At 41.3% G+C, this 17181-nt stretch overlaps 1 protein-coding gene and 1 long non-coding RNA gene across 2 annotated transcripts; both read left to right on the top strand.

Moving 5' to 3' along the window:
• Window positions 1-136: 136 nt before the first annotated feature.
• LOC310877037 (E3 ubiquitin-protein ligase TRIM35-like) lies at window positions 137-4787 on the top strand. The gene is made up of 2 exons (XM_083790689.1): window positions 137-180; window positions 2923-4787. The coding sequence occupies exon 2, from the start codon at window positions 3213-3215 to the stop codon at window positions 4647-4649; it is 1437 nt and encodes a 478-aa protein (XP_083646815.1). The 5' UTR covers window positions 137-180; window positions 2923-3212; the 3' UTR covers window positions 4650-4787.
• Window positions 4788-13254: 8467 nt separating this feature from the next.
• Window positions 13255-16495, top strand: LOC310877047. The gene is made up of 2 exons (XR_014570778.1): window positions 13255-13334; window positions 15185-16495. It is a non-coding gene; the product is annotated as an uncharacterized lncRNA (long non-coding RNA).
• The last annotated feature ends 686 nt before the right edge of the window (window positions 16496-17181 follow it).

Here is a 17181-nt window from a genome sequence, read left to right as displayed (position 1 = left end):
TCCCTGCAAAGATACACTGACAGCGTGCGTGCGCTTGTGCGCGCGTGTTGTTCCATGCGAGGTGACGTAGGCGTCTGTCTACTGCGCGAGCGACGTCTTCACGTTTTAATGGCGGCGTCCTGTGGCAACGTTGAAAGAAGCATCCAAAGTTTATTTAGGTTTTGGAGAAACTCGAAGTAAGTCACTCTTAACGCTTCATTAAACCCTCCGACAAAGTGGGAAGAATATATACAGTTTCAGTGTACAATACTTACTCATGGTTAGGTAGCTCATTACGGCAGAGTAGAACTTAACTCGCCACATGCGCGACGGGCTAGAGTGAGCTTGTAGGTTTACTATTTTAATCGCGCGGCGAAAATAGCATTGTAATTATGCTGCATTAATGAGGTCAGACCAGTGGGATTTCCGAAGAAATGTGGTTGGCACTGGCCACATAGTGCAGAAAAAAACATAGAATTCTAATTTCAGTAGAAGTTGTATACATAAACCCGCTTCATACTCTGTTATTTACTTATTAACTCGCCGCATGCGCGACGGACTGTTTGATTGATTGATTGAAATATTTATTAACAGTTTGTAGAATTTACAGTACATTTTAAGCACAAACTCAATACAAAGACTGTCAACTGTGAGTGGACGACCCAATTAAGCATTACACTTGTTTACAACAGGGTCCACATTGTTCAATTCATCAAAACATTTAAAGACATACAAACATTTAGAGACATACAAATAGACATTTCTATGTAGCTAAATTCATCATATGGGAAGCAAAAAAGGGAAAGGATACAATATACAGTGAGGGAAAATGGGGTGGGGGGGATTCAGATTTTACAGAGGCCAGTTTCGAATTGCAGCCATCCGTAGGTGCCCTTTGAGAGCGGTTTTGAAGGAGTCAAGGGATTCACATGTCTTAATGACTGTTGGTAGGGCGTTCCACATTTTGGTGGCATAGGAGCGAAAAGAATTTAGTCCCTTGTTTGTGCCGAATCTGGGTTGTACATGGTTTGTTGCACTCCCTCTGGTGTTGTGGGTGTGGACTTCGTTTACATTAAGGAAGTATTTAGACAGGTACATGGGTATCTTGGTGGTGTATCGAATCTTGTGGACCAGACCCATTGCAAGATGCTGTACTCTGTCGACGACCCTAAGCCATCCCAGCCTGTCAAAGTGGGCAGGGGTGAGGTGGGTTCGGGGGGTGAGGCCAAGTAGGAGCCTGACCAGTTTGTTTTGGGAGGTCTGGAGCCTTGTTTTAAGGGCCTTTGAGGTGCTGTGGTACCAAGAGGTGGATGCATAGTCAAAGAAACCTTGTACGAGGGCTCCTGTTAAGGTCTTCAAGGTGTTTTTGCTGACCAGTGAGGAGATCCTGTAAAGGAATCTTGTTCTTTGATTGACTTTTTTGATTACGTTGGTGGCCATCTTATCACCGGAAAGATTGGCCTCCAGGATGGAACCTAGGTAGGTAATTTGATCTTTTCGTGTGATAATATTGTCACCCACTCTAACCAAGAAGCCATCTGCCTTGCTGAGATTACTATTTGATCCGAAGAGGATGGATTCAGTTTTTCCCAGGTGTAAGGATAGTTTGTTATCAGCGAGCCAGGTGCAGATTCTACCGAGTTCAGAGCTGAGGGTCTTTTCAACCTGCAGTTTGTTCCTGTCCGAGACCAGCAGTGCTGAGTCATCTGCGAACAGGAACAAGTTGCAGTCACAAGCTGAAGTCATGTCATTAACATATATTAGGAACAGTAAAGGCCCTAGTATGCTTCCTTGTGGGACGCCACAGCTTACTGGGAGGGGAGGGGACAGTGTTCCGTTCACCTCCACCATCTGTTCTCTCCCCTCCAGGTAGGATTGCATCCAGCTCACTGATGTGCTATCAAAACCAATAGCTTTAAGCTTGTTAACCAGTATGGAGTGGTTCACTGTGAGTTTACTATTTCCATCACGCGGCGAAAATGGTATTAATAATTATGCTGCATTAATGATGGCAGTCCAGTGTTATTTCTAAAATAATGTGTTTGGAACTTAAAGTGATCAAATTGCTACGAAGCCATTTTACATACTTCAAAGTGGCTGAATCTGGGGAAAAAACATGTTTACCCAAGGAGAGCAATTTTTTTTGTTTTAACCTATTTTGATATAACAAAATGGCGTATGGAGTATTTTTTGTATCTGGAGCTGTATTTTGTTAACAATACTATTGTTGAAAAAGAAAACGGAACAATGTGTACGAGAGTATAAAAAGTGTAGGAGAGCCTAAGTTGATTGTGAATATTGAGGATATGAGATTCATGATTGAAGTGAAAGTGAAAAAGAGAAAATAAATGAAAATGTGATTCTGTGAATAAACTGACAGATTGCAGCCTGCTTTTTTAAAGAATGCCATCTATTCCCTGTACAAAACAGGACACATATTCTGCTAAAGGTAACTCGTGCATGATGCCTGTAACAGTAACACTGGCACTCCCTTTTTTCACTAGTGCAATGACAATGACATGTGCTGGCAGAGCTCGTCTGTGTCATTGATGCCAATTGTTTTAATTAGCGTTGTTAATTCTATTTAGCAATATGTTTATCATATTGCCCCAGGCATACACATTCACATTTCCCAGTGTCCCCTTCAAACTCTAAATGTAGACTAGACATGTGGTCTTTGAACCATACCAATGCTTTAGGGGCCAGTGTTGCCTTCCACTCCAATAATATTCTTCTTCCCTGTGTGTGTGTGTGTGTGTGTGTGTGTGTGTGTGTGTGTGTGTGTGTGTGTGTGTGTGTGTGTGTGTGTGTGTGTGTGTGTGTGTGTGTGTGTGTGTGTGTGTGTGTGTGTGTGTGTGTGTGTGTGTGTGTGTGTGTGTGTGTGTGTGTGTGTGTGTGTGTGTGTGTGTGTGTGTGTGTGTGTACTTTGCAATAGGTCTGTAGTGTATCAGAGCTTCACCCCCTGCCAGACTCACTGGAGGCGATAAGATTGACGTTCAGATCGAAGCCACAACTTCCAGTGAGGAGGACAGACTGTCTTTCCATTCACAGCTACAGGAGGGAATAGTGACCCAGACCACTGGAACCTGCTGCTGACTGTCAGCTGAATGGACTTGAACAACAACCACCATTCACAGTCAAAGTAAACTTCAGGGAACATTCTTAGAGGTGTTATCGCCACTCACTGACTTCCCGTATTGAGCAGAGTGTTTGTAGCTTCACTCAGAGACAGAATGGCTTCCAAGTCGTCTCGTCCAGAAGAAGATTATTCCTGTGCTGTGTGTCATGACATCTTTAAAGATCCTGTTATCCTGTCATGTAGCCACAGCTTCTGTAAAGAATGCCTGCAGAATTGGTGGAGACAAAAGGGAATAAATGAATGTCCAGTTTGTAAGGAAATACATTTGCGGGGTGATCCACCCCGCAACCTGGCTCTGAAGAACCTGTGTGAGGCCTTCATATACGAAAGTCATCTGAGAGCTTCAAAGCGCCAGCGAACTTCATCAGGGTCTGAGGAGCTCTGCAGTCTGCATGCTGAGAAACTCAAACTGTTCTGTCAAGAATGCCAACAGCCAGTGTGTGTCGTGTGCCTTCATTCAGAAAAACACACCAACCACAGTTTCAGACCCATCGATGAAGCTGCTCTGGAGCACAAGGAGGTAGTCCAGAAATTACTGAAGCCTTTACAGGAGAAACTGGAGGTCTTTAATAAAGTCAAAAGGAAAAGTGACCGAACAGCAAGACACTTTAAGACTCAGGCCCGGCACACAGAGACACAGATTAAAGAACAGTTTAAGAGACTTCATCAGTTTCTACAAGAGGAAGAGGAGGCCAGCATCGCTGCACTGAGGGAGGAAGAGCAGCAGAAGAGTCGGATGATGAAGGAGAAGATTGGGGTTCTGAACAGAGACATATTAACCATTTCAAACAACATCAGATCCATAGAGGAGGAGCTGAGTGCTGAACACGTCTCATTCCTGCAGAACTACAAGACCACAATGGAAAGAGTCCAGTTCACACTGCAGGACCCACAGCTGGTCTCAGGACCACTGATGGACGTGGCCAAACACCTGGGCAACCTGACCTTCAGAGTCTGGAACAAGATGAAGGACATTGTCTCCTACACTCCTGTCATTCTGGACCCCAACACTGCCCATCCACGTCTCAAGCTGTCTGATGATCTGACCAGTGTGAGTCATGTAGGAAGTCAGAAGCTTCCCAAAAACCCGGAGAGGTTTGCCCACTGGAGCTTCGTCCTGGGTTCGGAGGGCTTTAAGTCGGGGACTCACAGCTGGGATGTTGAGGTTGGAGCCAATAATACAAACTGGTCTCTAGGTGTGGTAACGGATACTTTTCAGAGAAAAGCATATGGTGTGGGTCAATTATGGAGACTAATGTTATCTGAGGGTAAATACACCACATCCTGGAGAGTCAACAAAAGCAGGCCAGTGACCACTGTTCTCTCCGTGGAGCAGAAGCCTCAGAGGATCAGAGTCCAGCTGGACTGGAACGAAGGAAAGCTGTCCTTCTCTGATCCTGACACTAACACACACATGCACACCTTCATGCACACCTTCACTCACACACTCCTTCCATGTGTTGGCACTTCAGATACGCCTCTGAAGTTTTTACCAGGGAAGGTCGGTGCAAGTGTGGAACAACACAGTTAGGTCGAGGCTTTAATCGATTTTAGGATCTTAATGATTGTGATGATTGTGATTGCCTAGGACAAACAAGTAACACATAATACAGTCCTATAATTGTATCTAAGGTCTATATTATACATTTCTGATCATTACAGTATATAATGTTAAAGGAGAATTCCATACTAAAAGGCTTTCTTACCTTTCTTTGTAGTCGTTACGTCCCCACCAAAGAGGTCCAGGTGTTATTTTGTGCAAAAGCTCCTTATTGGCTATTTCCCCTACCATAAGCCCTAAATGAATTGCATTGAATTGAATGGGAACTGAATGGGGCTATGGGGTGTTGTGCTAATTCGCTTATTTCCATCGCTCAAAAGTATATATTTTTTGTATATATCCTCTCTTCATAATGTAAATAATAACCCAAGCCGCACACTTTACTACTTATTTCGATGGAAATAAGCGAATTGGCACAACACCCCATAGCCCCATTCAATTCAATGCAATTCATTTAGGGCTTATGGTAGGGGAAATGGCCAATAAGGAGTTTTTGCACAAAATAACACCTGGACCTCTTTGGTGGGGACGTAACAACTACAAAGAAAGGTAAGAAAGCCTTTTAGTATGGAATTCTCCTTTAATGATGCTTAGTGATGGTGGTGATAAGGTGAAGTGTTGCTCTGCGTTAATTTAGGGCTTCAACAGTTAATCACACTACTAACATTTGTAAATGGCAGATCTACAAGCCCACAATGCTTTGCCATATGATGTGACATGATCGTGTCGATCGCCTATTTTCACAATTTGTGAGTGACGCTATTGTTTGACAAAGTATAAAATAGGGCTCCGGCTTATATTAAGTGCTTAATCAGAATAATTGATATGGGCCATTAAAAAAACATGATGTATGTTACCAGCGAAGGTCTGTGTAAGTGTGGAACAACATTTACTCAATTTTAGGATTTTAAGGATGATTAATGGTCTTAATGACAACCTTGAACCTTTTTCACACTCCAGGCATACCTCTTGAAGCTCTTTCCAAGCTCCTCACACTGGGACAAAGCAGTGGTGGATGAGTTTTTCTTCTTTTTTTTGTAATGTTTTTTTTATGGCTTTCACCTTTTTATTTTATATTTTTTATAGAGGAGGGACTGACTGTAGGCTGACAGGAAATGGGGAGAGAGAGACATGCAGTAAAGGCTGCCAGACTGGACTACCAGCCAAGGTGCCTGGACCGCTGAGCCACGGCCCAGGTGGATGAGTTTTGTAACGACTTCTTCCAGTGACACATTTCAGGCGTAGAAGTCAATGTAGTTCCATAACGGGCTTACGGCTGCCTTAGATTTGGATTGGGAACAAAGATGGAGAACGAGGTTTAGTTGGGCATTTGTATATAATGTTAAGGATGGTTAGTTATGTTATTGGTGATAAAGTCAAGTGTTGATCTGGGTTAGGCCTTCAACATTTAATCACACTACTACATCAAACAAATTGACATTTGTAAATAGCAGATCTACAAGCCCACAATGCTTTACCATATCATGCAACGTGATCTTGTTGATCGCCTATTTTCACATTTCATGAGTGACGCTATTGTGTGACAAAGTATAAATCAGACCAGATTTGCTCCTCATTGTTTATGCAATTGGCCTAATCAAAAACATTATCCATAGAAAGTAACATTGCTAAGAAGATAAGCCATAGTTTGTGTTAGTTAAACTTAAGTGTACACTGAAAGTTGTCCACAGACCTGATGTTGAGAAACGGTGGTTTCTGCTGAACACTAAAGGTCCCTGCACACTGCTGTTTTGGGGATTTTTTTGTGTTGCTTTTTCTTTAAAAATAAGAAAAACACTGTTTACAAGACCTTGTTCTATACATTCCTCTGTTCCAGTTCAAGTATGAGGTTACGTTTAACATTGTTTATTAATTTGATTCCACATGCCATGTGACCCTTCTCACATGACCACTTTGAATTATTGAAGATTGTACACCTGTACAAACGAGCAAATAAAATCTCTAAAACGTATGTGTTAAGTTGGTTGTTACTATATGTTCTTCTCTGTTAACTGTTCTTTACTGTACATAGCCATTTAAATGAGTTGACTTAGTGTTAATGATGAACTGCATTCCATGTCAAAGTCTGACTAATTTATTGGTTTTATAGTGAGGTTGTGGATTTGAGTGTTTTTAGAATATGTTTAGGGATGATCACTGATCAATATTTTAGAATAGGAAGTCAACAGGGCTCCAATCTGAAAACATTGCATAAATGTCAATGTCATAATAGTCCTTACTTATGTGGCCATATTTACTTGGGTCTTTATATTCCTTGTGGAACATAGGCCATTGATGAAACGTTTCTTCAACCCTTGTCTGTCTTGCGCCATCTTCTCCAGCTGTTTCCACAGCCTAATGCATATAAATGTGGGGGTTCTTAGCGCCACAGTTTGAGAACTACTGAACTAGAAGACATTTGTATCAATCGACCTCAGGTCTTAAAGAGTTACAAAAAGACAATATGGACTGTGTCTCGTGTCCTATATTATGTCGCTTCGCTTGCTTAGTGTAACAACAAAATATTTGACTTTTAAGTCATTGCCTACATTTCAGCAACACAAGGCCTTAAAGGTGCTGTAAGTGGCATTTCTTGATTAACATATAACGTTAAAGCTCTATTTGTTAATTGTTTTGTTTAGAAGGACTGAACAGATGTATTCTTTTTGAATTTTCAGCCATTTAGCCTCTCACTCATTAATTTCTGCCACTACAAACCAAAAACTAAAAGTATACCTTTCTGCATAGGCTACTGTGGAAACAGAAATGCAGCTGTTGTTACGTCCATTACCTTAAAAGTCCACACGGGGGCGGCATCGTATAACCTTAGGTAGCCCATAAAACTCCCGACAGTCCTGTGTTTTATTTATTTGAGTGTTCATTAAATGAATGGCTATTGGCTTTATCCTTTTGTTAACCTCCTCACTAGCACCTTACTTTAGGTAGGGTAGAAGGCGGCTGTGTGTAAAGACATGTGTGTCCATGAGAACAGTTCGGTGGAAAGTTAATTTCCCATGTGTTTGTGTAAGTGTGTTCCTGGCATATCTCCCCAAGGTCATGTCACGTTGCCTCATTGTCCTGCGTTATCATTGCGGGTTCAGTGGAGACGAACACGGCCCAGACGAAGACACAACAGGTGTCAGGGAGGGTGGGGGTTGAGGGGGGGGGGGGGGGCAGAGGATCTTGTCTTACGCTGTCTCTTCTTGTGGACTATATGTTTATATTTACTCATAATTAACTTAATGTTTATTTTTTATGTTTAATATGTATTAATGAATTATAACTATAAACTACCATTATGTATAATAAATGTATAATACGGTATATAAGTTATAAATAAAGTGTCCATATAGGCTATAGGCTACAGATTCAGAAATATAATCATGTTTGAACTTCCACCACCCAGTCAGTCAGTCAGTCAATCAAAAAGCTGGTAGATCTGCTATTTTCAAAAGATTTGTAGGCCTATAGGCCTTTTTTTTTAACTAGAACTAAGATGAGAGAACATATTACTCCAGTTTTGGCATCACTGCACTGGCTTCCGGTTGTTTTTAGGATTGATTTTAAAATTATTTTACTTGTCTATAAAGCTCTCAATGGTCTCGCACCTCCGTACCTCCGTGACTGCCTACCTAGATATGTCCCTAACCGCCCCCTCAGGTCCTCCAATGCTGGCCTACTTGAAGTGCCTAAAAGAATGTGCACAAAAAAATATGGTGAGGCAGCTTTTTGCTTCTACGGCCCAACAGCCTGGAATAAACTCCCATTCGAGCTCAGACACGCACCCTCTGTAGACATTTTTAATTCTCAACTCAAGACTCACCTCTTCACTCTTGCTTTTAGTTGAGTTTTACTATGCACGTTCCTACCCTGCCCTGACTGATTTGCTGCATGTGGTGTTTTTATTTGTTTTTAATTATTTTATGTTCTTATATTCAATTTTGTTCTTTGCTATTGTTCTATCATTTTAACTACTTGTGTTTTATTGTATTATATTTTTGTGTCCTGCCCTGTGAAGCACTTTGAGCTGCATTTATGTATGAAAGGTGCTATACAAATAAAGTTTTATTATTACATTTGAAAACTTAAAATATTAGACATTCTGCATAAAGAGTAGGCTACTTTCTACTTTTGGTACTAAATACATTTTTTATTCCGGACTTTCACTACAATGCAATGCAGTAGGCCTATTGATACTTTTACTTAAGTAAAACAGAATTAAGTAGCCTACTTTTTCCCACCACTGATTTTGAACCCTCTCACATCAAGTTCCATTATTTATTCGGCATACACTCTCAAGAGTTAAACATCTATAAGGGTCCATTTGGTTTAGCATTATACCAACTCTCCATCATTTGGCTGGGGACCACCTGGAACCCGGCCCCTGAAGGACCACTGGTGGTCCGCGGACCACTGGTTGAGAACCACTGCCGTATATATGAGAGTCTGTCTGCTGCGTGCTGCCTACGTCATCACGTTTTAATGGCGGCGTCCTGTGGCCACAAGAAGCATCCACAATTCCACAGTTTATTTCTGATAAACTCAAAGTGAAACGTAAGTAAGGTCTTAACGCTTCATTAGAACCCTCTGACACGTGTGAAAACAACCACATATATTGCAGACATAATATAGAATACTCGTCTTTCAGTAGAATGGCTGATAATAGCCCTGAAACATGACTGTCGTGAACCATGGCTAGGCTGATAATAGCCCCTCTCGGAACCCTCCATAAAGCTTTTCTGAAATTTGGATGCTATCTGAGTCACAGAAATGTCAGAAACTTCAGTAGCATTGGGTTCTGCTTGTAGGGCAGGCTGATAAGTGATATCACATTGCATGTAGGATAACTTTTGCCTTTTCTGTGTACATAATCAGTTCATATCATAGATTTAGTTTCTCGTAATGTATTTTATTTTACAGTAGATTGATACTGTCAGAACCGATAAAATATACATCTACAAGGGTCTAAATCTTAGGCTAGCTTCATCACACGACGGTGCTGCTCCTCGAAAATGGCAGATGTAGGCATGATACAATACAAGCCCACGTACGTCATTTTATTTATTTATGAAAACTATGATGATACAAGCATCTCTCTAGGCTACATATATTTTCATCGTGCGAAGGAGCATAAATGAAGGCAGACCGGGTGGGATTTCTGAGAAAAACACGTTACCCAAGCAAATGTTCAATTTCTTTAATAACTCTTTAACAAAGCAAGCAAAACCGACAAATTGAGTGTATATAAAATTCTATGGTCTCGAGGGCCAGTCAGACAATGTACGTGATGCAAAGCTTAATACTCTTAGTCCTACATATGGCAAACGGTTTAGGGGTCCATAATATGCATCCCCCTTATTTAATTTTATTTTCTACTTAGGCATTCTTATGTCATCTGAAATACATATTTAGAATATTATATATAGATTTAGATTCATATTTACTACTGTACAACTCATGGTCTCAGTGAAAACGGTCTGAAAACAGGACGAGGCGTATGAGCTGTGATTGTCTGACATTTTATTAAAATGATTAATCGTGGAGCTCAAGCACTTGGCTTTGAAGGGTAGCAGATCTACAAGCTCGCATGCTGCAATGCGTTGTGGGTTTGTAGCCTTGTAGGACAGGTAGGGTGGTAAAACATGAAAAAAAAAGAAAACGTTCAAATTTCTTGCCATCGAACGTAGCTTGAAATTATTCTACTTTTTAGCCCTAAAATGTACTGTCCCGATGTGACATCAAAATATTAGCTAATCAGGTAGCCTGATTACCCCATTTTTGCTGTTTCAAATGGGTATTTACCATTTTACTTACTTCATTTTCAAGATTACTTTGACTGTTGAGTGCACCTCAGACCGTAATATAAGTTCCTTGATTCAATTTAGATTTGATATTAAAGGATCACTTTTCAACCTATCTTCTTATAATTGGTGCTCACTTAATGATCATGATAAAATGGCACAATTTCTTCTCTACTCTCCCCATGGGCACACTTTAGCGGACAGCCGTGGACAGAAGAAGCTGTGTTTTACGTCATTTCCGAGTTTTTAGACAGCTGGTGGATGGACACAAGGTCCATTTTTATTGACCTTGTGTAAATATTTCCTAAATATTTTTGTATGTGAAATAAACAAACTAACAAACAAAAAAAGGGGGAGGCAACCTTAGGCACGGGGGCCATGCATCGGCACAAAGGAGGGTGATCACTGGCATAAGTTTGAGACAGACGTTTTTTATCCCAATATCCCCAAAACAAGTTTAGTCAGTTACATTAAGCCCATTAACATTTACAAATTACATCCTGCACATAATCGTACATTCATTTAAACTCCTAACTCATGACTGGGGAGGGATTCTGGGAGATAGGTGGGTTATTGCTCCGAGTTTAATGATCATTACATCCTGATGTGAAAGAAAATATTTCTATGGTTGTTAATGTGTTGCTTGTTATGTGTATCCTTATGGACAATCAAAATCAGCTGGGAATATTTCATTTAGATGTGGTCTCATAATTATACATGGCACACTGACTATCACGAAAATGAAATCATGCCACTTGCCCACTTCAGCCCTTTACACATTTCGGCCCATTTGAAAATATCTACAAGCTCACATTGCAAAACATTTTTATACATTTGAAAACTTGAAATTACTTAATGGTGCTTTTAGTACATTTTGATCCCAATATTTTGTACATTATGAATATGAATATGAATTATTTTTCTTGCAATGGAGTATTTCTATATTGCAGTATTGATACTTTAACCTAAGTAAACAATTTGAGTACTATTTGCATTTAAAGGAGAATTCCATACTAAAAGGCTTTCTTACCTTTCTTTGTAGTTTTTGCGTCCCCCCACCAAAGAGGTCCAGGTGTTATTTTGTGCAAAAACTCCTTATTGGCTATTTCCCCTACCATAAGCCCTAAATTAATTGTATTGAATTGAATGGGAATTGAATGGGGCTATGGGGTGTTGTGCTAATTTGCTTATTTCCATCGGTCAAATTTATAATTTTGTTGCATATATCCTCTCTTCATAATGTAAACAATATCCCAAGCGGCACACTTTACTACTTATTTAGATGGAAATAAGCTAATTAGCACAACACCCCATAGTCCCATTCAATCCCCATTCAATTCAATGCAATTCATTGAGGGCTTATGGTAGGGGAAATAGCCAATAAGGAGTTTTTGCACAAAAGAACACCTGGACCTCTTTGGTGAGGACGTAACAACTACAAAGAAAGGTAAGAAAAGTAAAAAAGCCTTCTAGCATGGAATTCTCCTTTAAAGCATCCATATCAATATCATTCTGTCCCCTGGCCGCCTCTCTCTCTCTCTCTCTCTCTCTCTCTCTCTCTCTCTCTCTCTCTCTCTCTCTCGCAACACTAGTACACAGGTCCATGCTGTGTTGTGTTGTGCGTCTCCTCGCGATGACGCAATCCAATACATTTGCACGCATGATATTTTAGATGAAAAATAACTTTATTTTGACTTCACGTGACAGGTGGTCTCACCAAAGAGAATTTTAGTGATCAAAGACCTTTTTGGTCGGTCGAATTCGGACTTCTTTTTTTCACCAAATGCCAATAAAATCATCTGGGTCGCGCATATTTAATAGTCGGTCGGCAACCGGCAAACTATTATTTTGCTCGGCCTAACCCATCGCGCACACACACACACACACACACGTGGCCCAGTCAGTTTAGAGCAGCGGTCCCCAAACTTCTTTGGCCGTGCACCCCCTGTTACCTACTGACGCACCCCCAATGCTAAGTCTCGTTGCATTTGCCTGAAAATTATATATTTCTTTTAATGATTATGGCAAATAATGACAATGTTACTACACTGAGAGACTTGCAGCTTCTCTATACATCTCCTTACAACAGTGGATCACCGGATTTCGCCGTTTGTGCTAAATAACACCGTAAAACCGCAATTACCCTTTTCATGTCACGCATCCCCTAGAGAGCGTCCGCGCACCCCAAGGGGTTTGCGCACCACAGTTTAGGAACCACTGGTTTAGAGCTTGCTCAACGAGAGGGGGCGAGAAAACAAGAAAAACAACTAAAGAGAGCCTACTTCGGCAGCCGTTGTGCATGGAAATTTCTGTTAAGTAGCAAACCACAGCATGCGTTTTAAAAGGTCCCCCAATAGCACGTCGGCAAAACCGCTCACATCTATTGGCTGGAGATGCGCGGCTGCGCTACCCATCCCCCTACCCCCCGCGATGCTAATTTGCCCAGTCAGTCATTTTTTCCACGCTATGTGCCTGGTCAGTAGTGCCAAATATCACAGGGTGTTTCAGTGAACATGCATTATTTGGCTACTGTATTACTTGTGGCAGCACCTTTTTAAGAAAGCCAACCAAGAAAACATACATAAAATAAACATTACAAATGCTGAATGTGTTTTTGATACATCAAATAATATAATCGTGAAACCGTGTTTTTATTTCTCACACTATAATTAAATCACCACACCTGTTGGCAGCAGTTGAACTGACTTCATATCTGAATTTTCTCACTGCCACACAGAGAGAGAGAGGTCTTCCAAAAGATATTCAACGTTGTCGGAGGAACAGCGAGAGATGGACGAGGGCCGTGGACCGTTCGATGCAAGGATGCAACCCGTAGTGAAGTTGTACAGGATCGGTATGTACCGTTTTTAATCACTGGTGCTATAAACCTTGTTGACTAGTTGACTAGGTCAATGTCTGCGGGTGGACCAACTGCTCCACCACATCAGAATCGGAATCGCCTTTACTGTTACATCACAGTTTTACAAGTAAAAAGGTGGGTGAAATTTGTTTTTGGGTATAGGAGATCAAGGCAAGACTGAAGCTCGTTACACACACACACACACACACACACACACACACACACACACACACACACACACACACACACACACACACACACATACACACATACACACACACACAGCACACTCGTATGGTATAACTATGGTCTCTTATGGTTCAGCTTGTCCATGTAGCAGCTGATCATCATGTACATTAAACTTGATTAAAGCATAACCATCACCACCTACAATAGGGATGGGCAACTTTGATGGAGAAGGCCACTATATTTCCACACTCACTCCAGAGGGCCACTATATTTCCACACTCATTTCCAGAGGGCCACTATATTTCGACTCACTCCAGAGGGCCACTATATTTCGACAAGCTCCTTTTTTTCATAATGAATGCCATACTATAAACTTGATGATCAGACACACCGGACGGACCGGATGTTGTTGTGAATGTGTGTGTAGTATCTAATAATAGCCACACCACTCTAGAGTCTTACCTCTAACAACGGGAGGTAAGAATAAATCTATCGCGACTAGCTACTGGACCGCGGATGGCCGTCAAACACAGGATTTTAAAAATGTATAATTAGACGGGATGATTTAGATCGAGAGTTATTAATGTTTTAAGATTTTCGTTTTCATCGGCTAAACGGGGGAGGGAGTTTCTCGATGACGTCTCACTCTTACGCAACACCAAGAATTGCCCAACAGGCAGTCCCTGGCTGTGGATCCGTTCTCATAGCAATAGACTTTGTCTTTTGGACAAAACTTTGTCCTGTGCGTCGGGCGTTACTAATAGAAAAGACAAAGAACTTCGTCCTGGGTAGGTTATTATTAATTATGAAAGCTCTCCAAAGTTATTATCATCTGGTTAGCTTGTGGTTGTTATAGCGCGACTATGGCTCAAGAGGTAGAGCAGGTCGTCCAATGATCCATGGGTCGGCGGTTCGAATCCCGGCTCCTCCTGTCTACATCCTTGGGCAAGACACTGAACCCCAAATTGCTCCCGATGTGCTGGTTGGTACCTTGCATGGCTTCCGCCGCAATCGGTGTATGAATGTGTGTGTGAATGGGTGAATGTAATGCACAATCTATGTAAAGCGCTTTGGATAAAGGTGCTATATAAATTCACCATTTACCATTTATTTACCATTTAGCTCATTAAACCGGCATAGTGTCCTGACCAAGATGGCCATAGACTTCTGTGATATCCTTAATCCTATATCGTCGCTACCTCACGGTTACAATATTAACGCTTCGGAAGACAGCAGCCAAATCGGCTTTAGGAGGTTTAGCTTCATTTTGGGGTCTTCAAAATAAAAGTCTCGGCTGTGAAGGGACTGCAGACTGAAACAATTCTGTCAGTTAATGTGTTAACCCAGTTAGACCTGAGGATGACTCAGAAATTATATGGAATTGACCGCCGACCCCCATCTGAATATATGTTGTTCCAGGGACCCCCCCAGAAGAAAGGATTTGAGTTAAAAACGTTCTGAAAGAATATTATATTCAAAGATTTGTGCCACATTTTCAAGATTTTTCAAAAATGGCAGATCTACAAGCTCGTAGCGCTGCACTCTGTGCCACGCTATGAGCTTGTAGATATGCTGAATGGGTTAATGTAAATGCCTAAAATACGGTGTCCTTCTACCTCTCATCTATCTTCCATTTCGCTTTGTTTTCAATCCAGAGTTGCATCATCAGTCTGGCATCCCTGTCTTACCAGCAGTAAATAAAAAAAGAAGGTTGGCTACACCAAAACACCACTACTGTGACCAGTGTGGGAAATGCCTCACTAAGCCGTCTGCACTTCAAGCACACCAGAAAATGCACACTGGAGAGAAACCCTATAGATGTGACACATGTGGAAAACACTTCCGTACAATTTACTCTCTTAACTCGCACAAAAAGCGAGTTCACATGGGAGAAAGACCATACCACTGTGACCAGTGCGGTAAAAACTTTCAAACAAAAGCTCACCTCCGTGGACACCAGAGAGTTCACACGGGAGAGAAACCCTGTGGTTGTGACCAGTGTGGAAAATACTTCAGTCATATTTCCAGTCTTTACAAACACCAGAGGTCAGTTCACGTTGGAGAAAGACCATACCACTGTGACCAGTGTGGGATCAACTTCAAAGAGAAATCTCACTTCCAATCACACCAGTTAGTTCACACGGGTGAGAAACCCTACAAATGTGGTCCGTGTGTGAAAAGCTATAAATCCAGATCTGCTTTAAATAGTCATATTAAGTACAAGCACACTGGAGAGAAGCGCTTCCGTTGCGAACAATGTGGGAAATGTTTTGTTTCAAGAAGAACTCTGAAGGGACATGTGCTCGTCCATACAGGAGAGAAGCCTTACCACTGTGTTGAATGTGGACACAGTTTCAACAACATTGGTAATATGCGTGTTCACCAGAGGCTTCACAGAGGTCACAAGCCTTTCCATTGCGATCAATGCGGGAAAAGCTTCAATTCAACAACTGGCTTAAAAAGACACCAGAAAACTCACACAGAGGAGAAGCCCTTTTTCTGTGACCAGTGCGGAAAGGCTTTTAAGCACTTAGAGGCTTTAGAACTTCACAGAATGAAGCCCTTTCACTGTGTCCAGTGCGGAAAGACTTTTACTCAATTGGGTCGTTTTAAAGCTCACAGGTTTAAGCATGCAGTAAGGAAACCCTTTCAGTGTGACGAGTGTGGAAAGACTTTTACTTTCTTATGCAGGCTAGAATTTCACTGTCTTATGAATACAGGAGATGTGAAACCCTTTAAATGTGGTACATGTGGAAGTATATTTACTCGGATACAGTGCCTTCATCATCATGAGCTCACACATATGAAAGAGAAACTATCATTATCGTGGACAGTGTGACAAGAGCTACAGTATGGATTCACTCAAAAGACAGCACACCCACATGTGTAGCATGATGCTCCATACATTGCCTACTAGTGTATTTTGTAATGATCATTCATTGTTTATAAATAAGGAGACTTCTGAATTTGACACAACAGTTAGTCAGTTACATTAATACGCCAAGTATCCTACAATTTAACCATACTCTAGTCTATAGTCTATGCCATCCAGAGGCCAACTTTAGATTACTACTTGCATGCTGTCTGTGCGTGTGCGTGTGCGCGCACGCATTTCTGTTGCCAGACACAATCGCTCAACAAGTACATCCAATGTTGCTTGATGACAAGCACTGTAACGTGTTGTGAGCTTCTATTGTGTAAGCTTTCCTACACAACGGTTCAAATAAAATGACTCCATGAGAGGGACTCTTAAGTGTAACATTTTCAAATCCGGATTACAAGACGGATATTGTGGTTTATTTTCATCTTTTGTGACATGGCCAGTCAACGAATGTCAACTTTGCTACATGAGTGCATCATGCCTTCCCCTTAAAATGAAGGTGAAGTGCTTTTACGTTTTTTTCCCTTGAACAATGATGAAATAGAGACCATAATGAAAATTATACAACAGGTTGTTTCGAGAAAGCAATCTGATTGGTTGAAGCATCTAGCCATGCTTAAACTAGCATGATGGAACACCTGTTAGCTGTGTTGATCTCCCAGAGCTGGGTTGCTATGCTAGCGATTTTCGTGGAACATTTTTGGTCTAGTGGTTTCATCTGTCATTAGAAGAATATGATTTATTTTAGCGAATTTCTTAGTTATAATGAAA

The sequence above is a fragment of the Protomyctophum parallelum genome (genome assembly GCF_964188405.1).
Source record: "Protomyctophum parallelum genome assembly, chromosome: 19".
Taxonomy (NCBI): Eukaryota; Metazoa; Chordata; class Actinopteri; order Myctophiformes; family Myctophidae; genus Protomyctophum; species Protomyctophum parallelum.
Note: the sequence above shows the minus strand (reverse complement) of the source record. Positions and strands in the feature narration are given on the sequence as shown.

Coding starts and splice junctions, on each gene's coding strand:
- LOC310877037 (XM_083790689.1), top strand. CDS start 3,213: ATGGCTTCCAAGTCGTCTCGTCCAGAAGAAGATTATTCCTGTGCTGTG.